General features: G+C 31.7%; 1 protein-coding gene across 1 annotated transcript; it reads right to left on the reverse strand.

The window, feature by feature from the left end:
* Positions 1-8,779: 8,779 nt before the first annotated feature.
* LOC125833488 (uncharacterized) lies at positions 8,780-10,775 on the reverse strand. Its single transcript, XM_049512650.1, has 5 exons — positions 10,658-10,775; positions 10,130-10,561; positions 9,974-10,029; positions 9,615-9,739; positions 8,780-9,080 (listed from the first exon to the last, which is right to left on the reverse strand). Exons 1-5 carry the CDS (start codon positions 10,773-10,775, stop codon positions 8,780-8,782), a joined length of 1,032 nt encoding a protein of 343 aa, XP_049368607.1.
* Between the last annotated feature and the right edge of the window lie 2,750 nt (positions 10,776-13,525).

Raw genomic sequence — 13,525 nt, forward strand, 5'->3', positions numbered from 1 at the left:
TCTATGACTGGGCGGACCACTGTCAGGTCAGTGATCCTGTAACGTTATTATTATTATTATTATTATTATTATTATTATTATTATTATTATTATTATTATTATTATTATTATTATCATTATTATCATTATTATTATTATTATTATTATTTAAAAAAGTATTATGTATCTTACCACTAATTAAGAGTTTCCACCATATATTGAGGAAGATATATTAAATACATGTATTTTTATTACCAGATACACTAAAATAAGAAGAGAAGTGAGTGAGATGAGGAGGGAGTTGAGCGAAATTCGTGATGTATTCCAGATACATATGAATCTAAATACACAATAGATACATGTAGTTGTATGTATCTAGTGTGATTCGTATGTATCTAAGATACTAGATACATAGGAGAGTGGCGAACAAGATTTGTTATGTATCCCAGATACATATAAATTGACTTGGATATAATGTATCTAGAACAAACTACACTTAATAGAAATCATCATTTTTTTATAAACTGCAATCTCAATTTGAAGATTTAAATCTCAATACTATTACTTCTGATAATGTGATAGACTTTCTGAAAGAAGTTACTCATAATAATCTTCGTAAAAAAATTATTCAATTAGCTATTAATAATAGTGCTAGTTCTAGTTCAAAAAATTCTGAAAAATAAAAGAATGATTTTGAATTCGAATACTCTGCACCTTATTATTTGCCTGAAATTAATAACAGACTTTACAAACAAACTATTTCTATAAGAGATTCTTCTTTTGATGATTTGAAAAAAGAAGTTGAAATTTGAAAAATGAGATTAAATCTCTTAAACAAAATCAAATGATTTGTGATCATCGTCTTACTCAGATCAAATTTGTTAATAACAAAGGTAAAAACATTGTTGAAGATAATACTCTTGCAAAACCTTTTAATCTTGACCCTAAACAAGGTATGTTTTTAGGAATGATGCAAATTGTTACTGCTCATAAATGGTATGTTAAATGCACCATTTTGATTGATAATAGTTTTTCAATAACGAATATTGCTATGATTGATAGTGGAGCGGATGTTAGTTGCATTCAAGAGGTCTTGTGTCAACTAAATATTTTGAAAAAACTACTCATATGGTCAAATCTGCTTCTGGTTATGCTTTAGATATAAAGTATAAATTGCCTAATACTCGCATTTGCCAAAATAAAGTGTGCATTCCACATTTCTTTTTCTTGGTAAAAAATCAGTTATACCCTACAATTATACTTGGAACCCCCTTTATAAATGTTATTTATCATTTTACTAGCATAAATGCTAAAGATTTTTCTACTACTTATGAAGAAAGGGATATTAGTTATACTTTCATCACTGACCCTATTTCTCGTTATATTAATGTTTTGATTAATATGATAAAAGGCATATTGATTCTCTGCAACTTGAATTGTTTAGCATGAATATATTTGATACTTTGAAATCTAGCAAAGTACAAGAAAAAATTAAATTAATTTCTGAACAAATTGCTCTTGATATTTGTGTTGATCATCCTAGTGCTTTTTGGAATCGTAAAAAGTATATAGTTACTCTTCCATATGAAGATGATTTCATATTCCTACTAAATCTCATCCTTGTCAAATGAACGCCGAATTAGTTGAATTCTGCAAAAAGGAGATTGATAATTTGTTACAAAAAGGTTTGATAAAACCATTAAAATCATCTTGGTCTTGTACTGCATTTTATGTTAACAATGCGGCTGAAAAAGAATGAGGTGTTCCCAGGTTGGTTATAAATTATAAACCATTAAACAAATTTTTAAAATGGATTAGGTATCCTATTCCAAACAAAAATGATATGTTGTCTAGATTATATGACGCCAATATATTTTTAAAATTTGATTTAAAATCAGGATATTGGCAGATCCAAATATTTAAAGAGCATACTTATAGAACTCCTTTTAATGTCTCGTTTGGACAATACGAATGGAATGTAATGCCATTTGATATGAAAAATGCCCCTTCCAAATTTCAAAAAATTATGAATGATATTTTCAACCCATATTTGGATTTCATCATTGTTTATATTGATGATATTTTGGTATTTTCCAAAACATTTGAAACACATATCAAGCATCTAGACATTTTCAAGAAAATCGTTACACAAAATGGTTTGGTATTTTCTAAACCAAAAATGAGTTTATTTCAGACTAATGTTTGATTTCTTGGACATCTTATTTGTCAGGGAAAAGTCACCCCGATACAAAGATCAATTGACTTTACATCAAAATTTCCTAAAGTTATTACCGACAAGACTCAATTGCAAAGATTTTTGGGAAGTTTAAATTACATCTTCCCCATTTATAAAAATTTATCTCGTGATTTGGCCCCTCTTTATGAAAGGCTAAAAAAGGATCATAAATCACCTTAGACAGATAGTCATACAACTTTGGTGAAAAATATTAAGTTGCGTGTCCAATCTTTACCTTATTTAACTCTTGCTAATCCTGCCTGGCAAAAGATTATTGAGACGGATGCGTCTAACATTAGTTATGGTGGGATTTTGAAACAAATTAATCCCAATGACAAACAGGAATATTTGATTAGATTTAATTTTGGGAAATGGAGCGAAGCCCAGAAAAAATATGTCATGGTGGTTCATGAAATACTAACCATCGTTAAAAGTGTGTTAAAATTCCAAGATGATTTATATGACCAGAAGTTCTTAATACAAACTGATGCCCAATCTGTGAAATATATGTTTAATAAAGATTTTAAACATGATGCGTCAAAATTAATTTTTGCTAGATGGCAAGCGCAGTTAGCTCCTTTTAATGTTGAAATCCATTATAAAAAGAGAAGTGATAACTCTCTCCCAGATTTCTTATCCAGAGAATATTTGTCTTCGTCATGAGTTTTCTTTTCTCCCTTCTTTATTGAAAAAGCTCTTATTACTATATTAAAAGTAATTTCTCTCAATCGAGATGTACAAGAGATAATTTTATGGAAAATTATCGATGGAATGGTGATAGACATCTTCTCTATTGTTCATAATATCGAAGAGATCGTCGATTTTTGACGACAAAAATTATTATTACAATAACTACTATGACGAATTTGAATAAAACAAAATGTTTTGTTTGTAGGATGGACACTCCTTGGATAACCAAGGGTCGAGGCAGGGGTAATAACCCCCGAGGAAGGGGAAGATCTTCCCAGGATCGTCATACAGATCCTCTTTTAATTCTCCAATTCTGCAAAAATATGGAAAGAAATTGATCAATTCCAAAGTCACTCAAAGTTCAACATCATCATCAATACATCTGGATGATATTCCAGAAAATAGCCCGTTATACACGCAACTACAAGCATATTTATTTGAGAAGCAAAGTGATACTTTTGCCTCTATCGCCAAAGAAGATATTGATGATATCAAATCTTTTGAAAAGGTATCAAAGAAAGAAATAATATTTCTTTTAGAAAACTCTGAAATTCAGAGAAAGGAAGAACCCTGGAAGATATTCCAGCGATACTTGATTAAAAGATTATATTTCCCGGGTAAGTCATATAAAACTCGATCTTACTATGAGACTATTTTAATAAATACTGGTAGTGTCGAATTTCAGCACTTCTCAGGGTACAACACCAGCCAGAATGTTTATAACTTCTCCAAAATGATTATTAAGCAGATTATATCTATTGAAGATTGGGGTATTTCCACAATGAAAGAAAGGCAGATCAGCCTAAATAAGGTCTCTATGAGTTTCACCTATTGGGACAACATTAATTCTTTTGAAAAAGTCCTCTACTATAATAATGAGCGATATATGCATACTTGATTTATTAAAATTTGCGCAAAGATATTAGCAGAATCCATCCCTTATTGGTTCTTGAGCTGATGGTCATACCACGGTCCAACAACAAAGATTTTGTCTGATCCATTTTTGCGAATATATAAAGAATGGGTTAAGGTTTCACCAAATTTGAACGATTTATACCACGCATATCATATTTACTATATTGAAAAAATCGAACAAATTTATTTTTTCATTGAATTCTTTATTCCATGGATTCATAAACGAACCCAGAAGTGGGATTCACCGAGGAGAAAATTCCTTGTTTGTATAGAACCTTTCATAATAATTTTGGGACAAATTGATAAAAAAGAATCCCACGACCAAGTCTTTATACAAACAAGAATTGCAGGATCTAATTGCAAGAAAGATCCAAGAATATTGTATTTCTCCTCAGAAGGGAATCATTGCCGACAGCACAGCCAAACATATTGCAAGAAAAATTTCCATTCAAGATGGAAATAAAGAAGAAATGATTAATAATTATCTAGACGAGGTCAGGAGGAATCTACTCCTCAATATTAATCAATACGAGAAATCAGACACTTCTATGAGAAGTGAGATGAGCGATGATATCGCAAAAGATACTCAAGAAACTCAGCCTGATGAATCAGCTAAACCCATTTCAGAAGATACGCTGAAAATGACGGAAGATTTCCTCAGAGAACTAGAGAAAAAAGACAAGTTGTGAAGCTTATCGCCAACAGTAAAAGTCGCTATCAACAGTAGATACATTGTTGATTAACAGTAAAAACATTGTAACTGTACATAAGGGACCCACCATTATTGTACAATATTTTCTTTCTATAAATACGTTTAGTTTTAATTGGAGAAATAGGTTGAAAACCCCTCTCTCTCTAGCACTCTCTCTTGTAAAGCTCTCTTTTGTAAAGTTTAAAGTTCGCCGGAATACTTACCGGAGTTAATAAAGTGTATAGTTCTCTTATAGGCCTTGGAGTCAGCCACCCTTTTCAAGGTACTATTTTATTTATGTTCTTATCTTTTGGTATTATTTCTCAGATCTGAGTCGTGACCATGTCCGGCTAAAACTTCATATCTATGTCGGATAATTAACTTCACCTTTATATCTACCATGAAAGATCTAGACTTAATCTAAATATAAATAAATTTATATATGGTTTCTTGACTTGGTTCTGAGATGGTGGTACAGTCAGATTTAATACAACACGTTATTGGCTTTGTCTTTATGACTTCGTCTAGCCAGCCGTGGTTCTTAGCACGTTATTGAATTGACAAAGGGCGCCTATACGTGGTTAGAACTGCTAGACACATGGGTTCAATAACAATACTAATTTGAATCTTGATAGGCCCTTTGCTCGGGTAAAAGGAATAAGATCCTTCCATACAATCATAAAACTATATAAAAAATTGTATATATTTCGATTCGGATTTAGAACCAGATGTTAGCAAGCTAGATTAATGATGACCGCGCGGACTACCGCCCGTCTTCTGAGATCCTACTAGTTGGCAACTTGAATTGTTTAGCATTAATATATTTGATACTTTGAAATCTACTAAAGTACAGGAAAAAATTAAATTAATTTATGAACAAATTGTTGTTGATTTTGTGCTGATCATCCTAGTGTTGATACCAACTTGCAGGATCTCAGAAGACGGGCGGTAGTCCGCGCGGTCATCTTTAACCTAGCTTGCTAACATCCGGTTCTAAATTCGAATCAAAATATATATAAATTTTTATATAGTTTTAAGACTGTATGGAAGGATTTTATTCCGTTTACCCGAGCAAAGGGCCTGTCAAGATTCAAATACGTATTGTTATTGAACCCATGTGTCTAGCAGTTCTAACCGCATATAGACGCCTTTTTTCAACTCAATAATGGTCTAAAGACCACGGCTGGCTAGACAGAGTCACAAAGACAAAGACAATAACGTGTTGTATTAAATCTAACTATACCACCATCTCATAACCAAGTCAAGAAATCATATATAAATTTATTTATATTTCGATAAAGTCTAGATCTTTCATGGTAGATATAAAGGTGAAGTTAGTTATTCGACATAGATATGAAGTTTTAGCCAGACATGGTCACGGCTCAGATCTGAGAAATAATACCAAAAGATAAAAACAAAAATAAAATAGTACCTTGAAAAGGGTGGCCAGCTCCAAGGCCTATAAGAGAACTATACACTTTATTTCGGTAAATATTCCGGCGAACTTCAAACTTTACAAAAGAGAGCTTTACAAGAGAGAATGCTAGAGAGAGAGGGTTTTTCAACCTCCTTCTCCAATTAAAACTAAACCTATTTATAGAAAAAAAAATATTGTACAACAATGGTGGGTCCTTTATCAATGGGTCCCTTATGTACAATAACAATGTTTTTACTGTTAATTAACAGTGTATCTACTGTTGATAGTGACTTTTACTGTTGGCGATAATCTTCACAGCTTGTCTTTTATCTTTAGTTCTCTAAGGAAATCTTCCGCCTTTTTCAGCGTATCTTCTGAAATGGGTTTAGCTGATTCATCAGGTTGCGTTTCTTAAGTATCTTCTGCGATATCATCGCTCGTCTCACATCTCATAGAAGTGTCTGATTTCTCGAATTGATTAATATTGAAGAGTAAATTCCTCCTAACCTCGTCTAGATAATTATTAATCATTTCTTCTTTATTTCCATCTTGAATGGAATTTTTTCTTGCAATATGCCTGACTAAGCTGTTGGCAATGATTCCCTTGTGAGGAGAATACAATATTCTTGGATCTTTCTTGCAATTAGATCCAGCAATTCTTGTCCGTATAAAGACTTGGTCGTGGGATCCTTTTTCATCAATTTGTCCCAAAAATTATGATGAAAGGTTCTATACAAACAAGGAATTTGCTCCTCGATGTATCCCACTTCTGGGGTCGATTTATGAATCCATGGAATAGAGAATTCAATGAAAAAATAATTTTTTTTGATTTTTTCAATATAGCAAATATGATCTGCGTGGTATAAATCGTTAAGATCTGGTAAAACCTTAACCCATTGTTTATATAATTGCAGAAATGGATCAGGCAAAATATTTGTTGTTGGACCGTGGTATGACCACCAGTTCAAGAACCAATTAGGGATGGATTCTGCAAGTATCTTTGCACAAATTTTAATAACCCAAGTATGCTAATGTCACCCATTATTATAGTAAATGACTTTTTCAAAAGCATTAATGTTGTCCCAATAGGTGAAACTCATAGAGACCTTATTTAGGTTGATCTGCCTTTCTTTCATTGTGGAAATACCCCAATCTTCAATAGATATAATCTGCTTAATAATCATTTTGGAGAAGTTATAAGCATTCTCGCTAGTGTTGTACCCTGAGAAGTGCTGAAATTCGACACCACCAGTATTTATTAAAATAGTCTCATAGTAAAATCGGGTTTTATATGACTCAGCCAGGAAATATAATTCGTTAATCAAGTATCGCTGGAATATCTTCCAGGGTTCTTCCTTTCTCTGAATTTCAGAGTTTTCTAAAAGAAATGTTATTTCTTTCTTTGATACCTTTTCAAAAGAGTTGATATCATCAACTTCTTCTATGGCGATAGAGGAAAAAGTATCAGTTTGCTTCTCAGATAAATATGATTGTAGTTGTGCGTATAACGATCTATTTTCTGGAATATCATCCAGATGTATTGATGTTGATGTTGCACTTTGAGTGACTTTGGCATTTATCAAATTCTTTCCATATTTTTGCAGAATTGGAGAATTAGAAGAGCATCTGTATGACGATCTTGATGATGATCCTGGGAAGATCTTCCCCTTCCTCGGGGGTTATTATCTCTACCTCGACCCTTGGTTATCCAAGGAGAGTCCATCCTACAAACAAAACATTTTGTTTTATTCAAATGCGTCACCGTAGTTATTGTAATAATAATTTTCGTCGTCAAAATCGACAGATCTCTTCGATCTGTGTATCACCATTCAATCGATAATTTTCCATAAAATTATCTCTTGTACATCTCGATTAAGAGGAATTATTTTTAATATAGTAATAAGAGTTTTTTCAGTAAAGAAGGGAGAAAGAAAACTCATGACGAAGACAATATTCTCTGGATAAGAAATCCGGGAGAAAGTTATCACTTCCTTTTTTATAATGAATTTCAAAATTAAAAGGAGCTAACTGGGCTTGCCATCTAGCAAAAATTAATTTTGACGCATCATAATTAAAATCTTTATTAAACATATATTTCACAGATTGCGTATCATTTTTTATCAAAAACTTCTGATTATATAAATCATCTTGAAATTTTAACACACATTTAACGATGGTTAGCATTTTATAGGTCACCGTGGCATATTTTTTCTAGGCTTCGCTCCATTTCCCAGAATTAAATCTAATCAAATATTCCTGTTTGTCATTGGAATTAATTTGTTTCAAAATTCCACCATAACCAATGTTAGACGCATCCGTCTCAATAATCTTTTGTCAGGCAGGATTAGCAAGAGTTAAACAAGGTAAAGATTGGACACGCAACTTAATATTTTTTACCAAAATTGTATGACTATCAGTCCAAGGTGATTTATGATTCTTTTTTAGCCTATCGTAAAGAGGGGCCAAATCACAAGATAAATTTTTATAAAAGGGGGAGATGTAATTTAAACTTCCCAAAAATCTTTGCAATTGAGTCTTGTCGGTAATAACATCAGGAAATTTTGATGCAAAGTCAATTGATCTTTGTATCGAGGTGACTTTTCCCTGACAAATAAGATGTCCAAGAAATCGAACATTAGTTTGAAATAAACTCATTTTTGGTTTAGAAATTACCAAACCATTTTGTATAACGATTTTCTTGAAAATATCTAGATGCTTGATATGTGTTTCAAATGTTTTGAAAAATATCATCAATATAAACAATGATGAAATCCAAAAATGGGTTGAAAATATCATTCATAATTTTTTGAAATTCAGAAGGAGCATTTCTCAAACCAAATGGCATTACATTTCATTTATATTGTCCAAACGGGACATTAAAAGCAGTTTTATAAGTATGCTCTTTAAATATTTGGATCTGAACACCTCGTTCTTTTTCAGCCGCATTGTTAACATAAAATGCAGTACAAGACCAAGGTGATTTTGAAGGTTTTATCAACCCCTTTTGTAACAAATTATCAATCTCCTTTTTGCAAAATTCAACTAATTCGGCGTTCATTTGACAAGGACGAGATTTAGTAGGAATGTCATTCTTAGAGAAATCATCTTCATATGAAAAAGTAACTATATGCTTTTTCCGATTCCCAAAAGCACTAGGATGATCAACACAAATATCAACAACAATTTGTTCAGAAATTAATTTAATTTTTTCCTGTACTTTGGTAGATTTCAAAGTATCAAATATATTCATGCTAAACAATTCAAGTTGCAGAGAATCAATATGCTTTTGTTTCATAATATCACGAGAAATAGGGTTAGTGATGAAAGTATAACTAATATCCCTGTCTTCATAAGTAGCAGAAAAACCTTTAGCATTTATGCTAGTAAAACGATAAATAGCATTTATAAAGGGGATTCCAAGTATAATTGGAGGGTATAACTGATTTTTTACCAAGAAAAAGAAATGTGGAATGCACACTTTATTTTGAAAAATGTGAGTATTAGCCAATTTATACTTTATATCTAAAGCATAACCAGAAGCAGATTTGACCATATGAGTAGTTTTTTCAAAATATTTAATTGGCACAAGACCTTCTTGAATGCAACTAACATCCGCTCCACTATCAATCATAACAATATTCGTTATTGAAAAACTATTATCAATCAAAATGGTGCAATTAACATACCAGTTATGAGCAGTAACAATTTGCATCATTCCTAAAAACATACCTTGTTTAGGATCAAGATTAAAAGGTTTTGCAAGAGTATTATCTTCAGCAATGTTTTTACCTTTGTTATTAACAGCTTCAATCTGAGTAAGACGATGATCACAAATCATTTGATTTTGTTTAAGAGATTTAATCTCATTTTTCAAATTTTCAACTTCTTTTTTCAAATCATCAAAAGAAGAATCTCTTGTAGAAATAGTTTGTTTTTAAAGTCTATTATTAATTTCAGACAACGAATAAGGTGCAGAGTATTCGAATTCAAAATCATTCTTTTGTTTTTCAGAATTTTTTGAACTAGAACTAGCACTATTATTAACATCTAACTGAATAATTTTTTTACGAAGATTATTATCAGTAACTTCTTTCAGAAGTTCTATCACATTATCAAAAGTAATAGTATTTAGATTTAAATCTTCAAATTGAGATTGCAGTTTATAAAAAAAACTCATCATTTTCACATAAGCAAGTATCACCCTGGCAAGTATTGCAAGTATTCATATTATCATGTTGATTATTATCAGGCTGATTATTATCAGATAATTCAGGTAAATCAATCTCTTCTTCGGAGCCTGAGTCAGAATCATAATCGAATTCAGAACCAGAAGTATTTAAGAAACTATAAACCTTATCATGAATATCCTTATCTAATTCTAAGATCTTCAAATTTTCAAGCTTACAATTAGGTGCTATATGACCGAAATTATCACACTTATAACACTTAATCTTGGCGAGCTCACGCTTAGATCTAGTCTTGATAAATCTATTAGCCTTGCGAAAGGCTTTTCTAGCGCCCCACTCTTCTTTAGATCTATATCTAGATCTCTTCTTTCTATGAGGTCTATCAGGATTGGAGTCTCTAGAATCTCTATGTTTTCTCCTGCTATTAGCCGGAGCATCAGGTAAATCTAACTGGGTACAAAAGTCTCACATCTGAGATCTTTCTTTGAGCTTGTCAATCTTAAGCTATCTGGAGAGTTTCAATTCATTGCACAAGTTTATACCTTCCTGAGTACAAACTCCTATCAGCTTACCATAAGTATAATCTTTATACGTGATTTCTCCAAGAGCATTTCTCAGAATCCTTTTAACACGCTTGGCAAATAAGGGGGGGAAGGCCATCTATAAAATTAGCTTTCCAATGCTCATAACTGTTTCGGGTAGTTCCATCACCCTACTCATATAATTATCTTTATACCATCTAAATTCTCCCAAGGTTCTACATCGTAGACCATTCAACAGGGTACGAACAGTCTTGTACTGATTGGTGAATCTACCATTAAAATGTTCTAGGATGGTTAAGACTAGAGTATAAACGTCTTCTCTATTAGCAACTAGAGGCATGCCCAAGTTATCAAAACCTTCACTACTCGAAGTAGCATTAATTACAGCAGCCTTTTGCTCAAGGCTCATATAATTATCCTACCAACCTCTGAGTTGGCCAGTAAAACCTGTAATAATCATTTTGCATATATTTCTATCTGTGTTTTTAACATTTTTACAAATAGTTGCATACATAAGCATTCTATGAACGAGAATAGTTAGCTGTCTATCAGTCAACCCATCTAGATTCCACTCATAAATTTCAGAACCACTATAAGAGGTATTGGTCTAATTCCAATCGCGTTCCTCTGTAAGCACATCCTGAGGAGTTGGCCTGGAATAATAATAAGTTTGCATGCTAGGTTTATGAGCAAACTTAGGATTACCACTATTCTTCTTGGGATAACTGCGAAGTTTATTAAATTCTAAAGAAACATGATTTTCAAAAATCAAAAGTGTTTTCCATTTTATCCGCAAATTTTCAGACAAATCTATAGGGTTCGCTTTAAAATCCAAAAACTTTTTATCAAGAAGTTCTTCGAAATCATACATCGATTTGAATTTAAAATCCTTAATCTCAGTGGGACTCTGCACAGAGGTAGACATAGTAAGAGCTTCAGAATTAATTTTAGAAGTCGAAGCTTTATCAGAAGCTTTTAAATGATTTTTTATTTGAATAATCAAAGTAGTTAATTCATCCAATTTTTTATCAAGCGAACCAATATGTTCACCCAAAACTTTAACATAAAGTCCCAAATAATTATTTTGAGAAATCAAGTTATTAATTTCATTGATGCTGACTGCCGCAACATCTTCTTCAACAATTTTTTGAAAGGCAGTAAAAGTGATACCAGTATTATAAGGTAAAATAAAAGATGACTGAGGAGGATAAACATCCTTAATAATATTACCAGATTCATCTTTATAAGATTGTTCTAGAACTTTGATGAATAAAGGAAGATAAGTGGTTATAAATCAAGACACAAAATACATAATTTGATTATGTAAAGCACAAGTTTCATAAAACTCCACAAAATACATAATTTGATTATGTAAAACACAAGTTTCATAAAACTCTCGAAAGTTATTATTTAAATCATCAGCACTATAAAAGTCAAAAAGCCATGTTTTAAAATGGTTCCATTTATCACTTAAAAATTCATAATAATGATAATAATCATAATAATAATAATAATAATAATTAAAAAATAGTAATAATAATAATAATAGTAATAATAATAGTAATAGTAATAGTAATACTAATAAAAATAATAATAGTAATAATAATATTAGTAATAGTAATACTAATAAAAATAATAATAGTAATAATAATAATAGTAATAGTAATAATAATAATAATAGTAATAATAATAATAATAATAATAATAATAATAATAATAATAAAATAGTAATAATAATAATAATCGAAAAGTGCATAATAAGGTCGTTTAGGGGTTTATTAACGATCTTAAGTCGCATCGAGCCCGCCACAACGGCCCTCATCCCGCTGTAACACTAATAATAGTAATAATAATATAGTAACACTAATAATAGTAATAATAATATAGTAATAATAGTATCAATTGTAATACTAATAATAGTAATAATAATATAGTAATAATAGTATCAATAGTAATACTAATAATTACTAGTAGCAGTAGCAGTAGCAGTAGCAATAGCAGCAGTAGTAGTAGTAGCAGTATTATTAGCAGTAGGAGTAGCAGCAGCAATAGTAGCAGTAGCAGAAGCAGTCGCAGTGGCAGACGCAGAAGCAGAAGCAACAACAGCAACAGTAACAGTAGCAGTAGCAGAAGCAGTAGCAATGGCAGATGCAGTAGCAGAAGCAGCAGCAATAGTAGTAGTAGGAGTAGCAGTAGCAATAGCAGCAGTAGTAGCAGTAGCAGTAGCAGGAGTTGCAATAAAAGTAGCAGTATTAACAGTAGCAGTAGTTGCAATAGAAGTAGCAATAGTAGCAGTAGCAGTAATAGCAGTAGGAGTAGTAATAGGAGTAGTAGTAGTAATAGCAGTGGTAGTAGCAGTAGCAGCGGTGGCGGCGACGGCAGCAGCGGCGGCAACAGTAGTACTAGTAGTATTAGCAGTAGCAGTAGGAGCAGTAGCAGTAGTACCAGTAGCAGCAATAACAATATTAATAATAATAATAATGGTATGGCATTTGTTGGTCGAGGAAAAATAATAATAATAATGGTATGGAGTTTGTTGGCCGAGGAAAAACGAGTTTCCTCCACTAAGGAAAATACACTCTAGTTTATTATTATTATTATTATTATTATTATTATTATTATTATTATTATTATTATTATTATTATTATTAACGATACAGGATCACTGACCTGGCGGTGGTCCGCATAGTCATAGATCAAGCAAGTCAATATCCTTAGAGGTAGTCCAACTACATAAGAATCGAAATACACAAGAATTTTAACATAGTTTCTCAGCTGTATGGTTTATTTATTTTACCCAAGCAAAGGGTCTGTCAAGAAGCTAACACATACTTTTATTGAGCCCATGTGTCTGATAGTTCTAACCGG

This window comes from Solanum verrucosum, unplaced genomic scaffold (assembly GCF_900185275.1).
Source record: "Solanum verrucosum unplaced genomic scaffold, falcon-dt-bn FXZP01000173.1, whole genome shotgun sequence".
Taxonomy (NCBI): Eukaryota; Viridiplantae; Streptophyta; class Magnoliopsida; order Solanales; family Solanaceae; genus Solanum; species Solanum verrucosum.

Coding starts and splice junctions, on each gene's coding strand:
- LOC125833488 (XM_049512650.1), bottom strand. CDS start 10,775: ATGGCCTTCCCCCCCTTATTTGCCAAGCGTGTTAAAAGGATTCTGAGA. Junction 10,562..10,657: donor AGGAGTTTGTACTCAGGAAG/GTATAAACTTGT, acceptor GTACCCAGTTAG/ATTTACCTGATGCTCCGGCT. Junction 9,740..9,973: donor AAAAAATTATTCAGTTAGAT/GTTAATAATAGT, acceptor CGTCTTACTCAG/ATTGAAGCTGTTAATAACAA.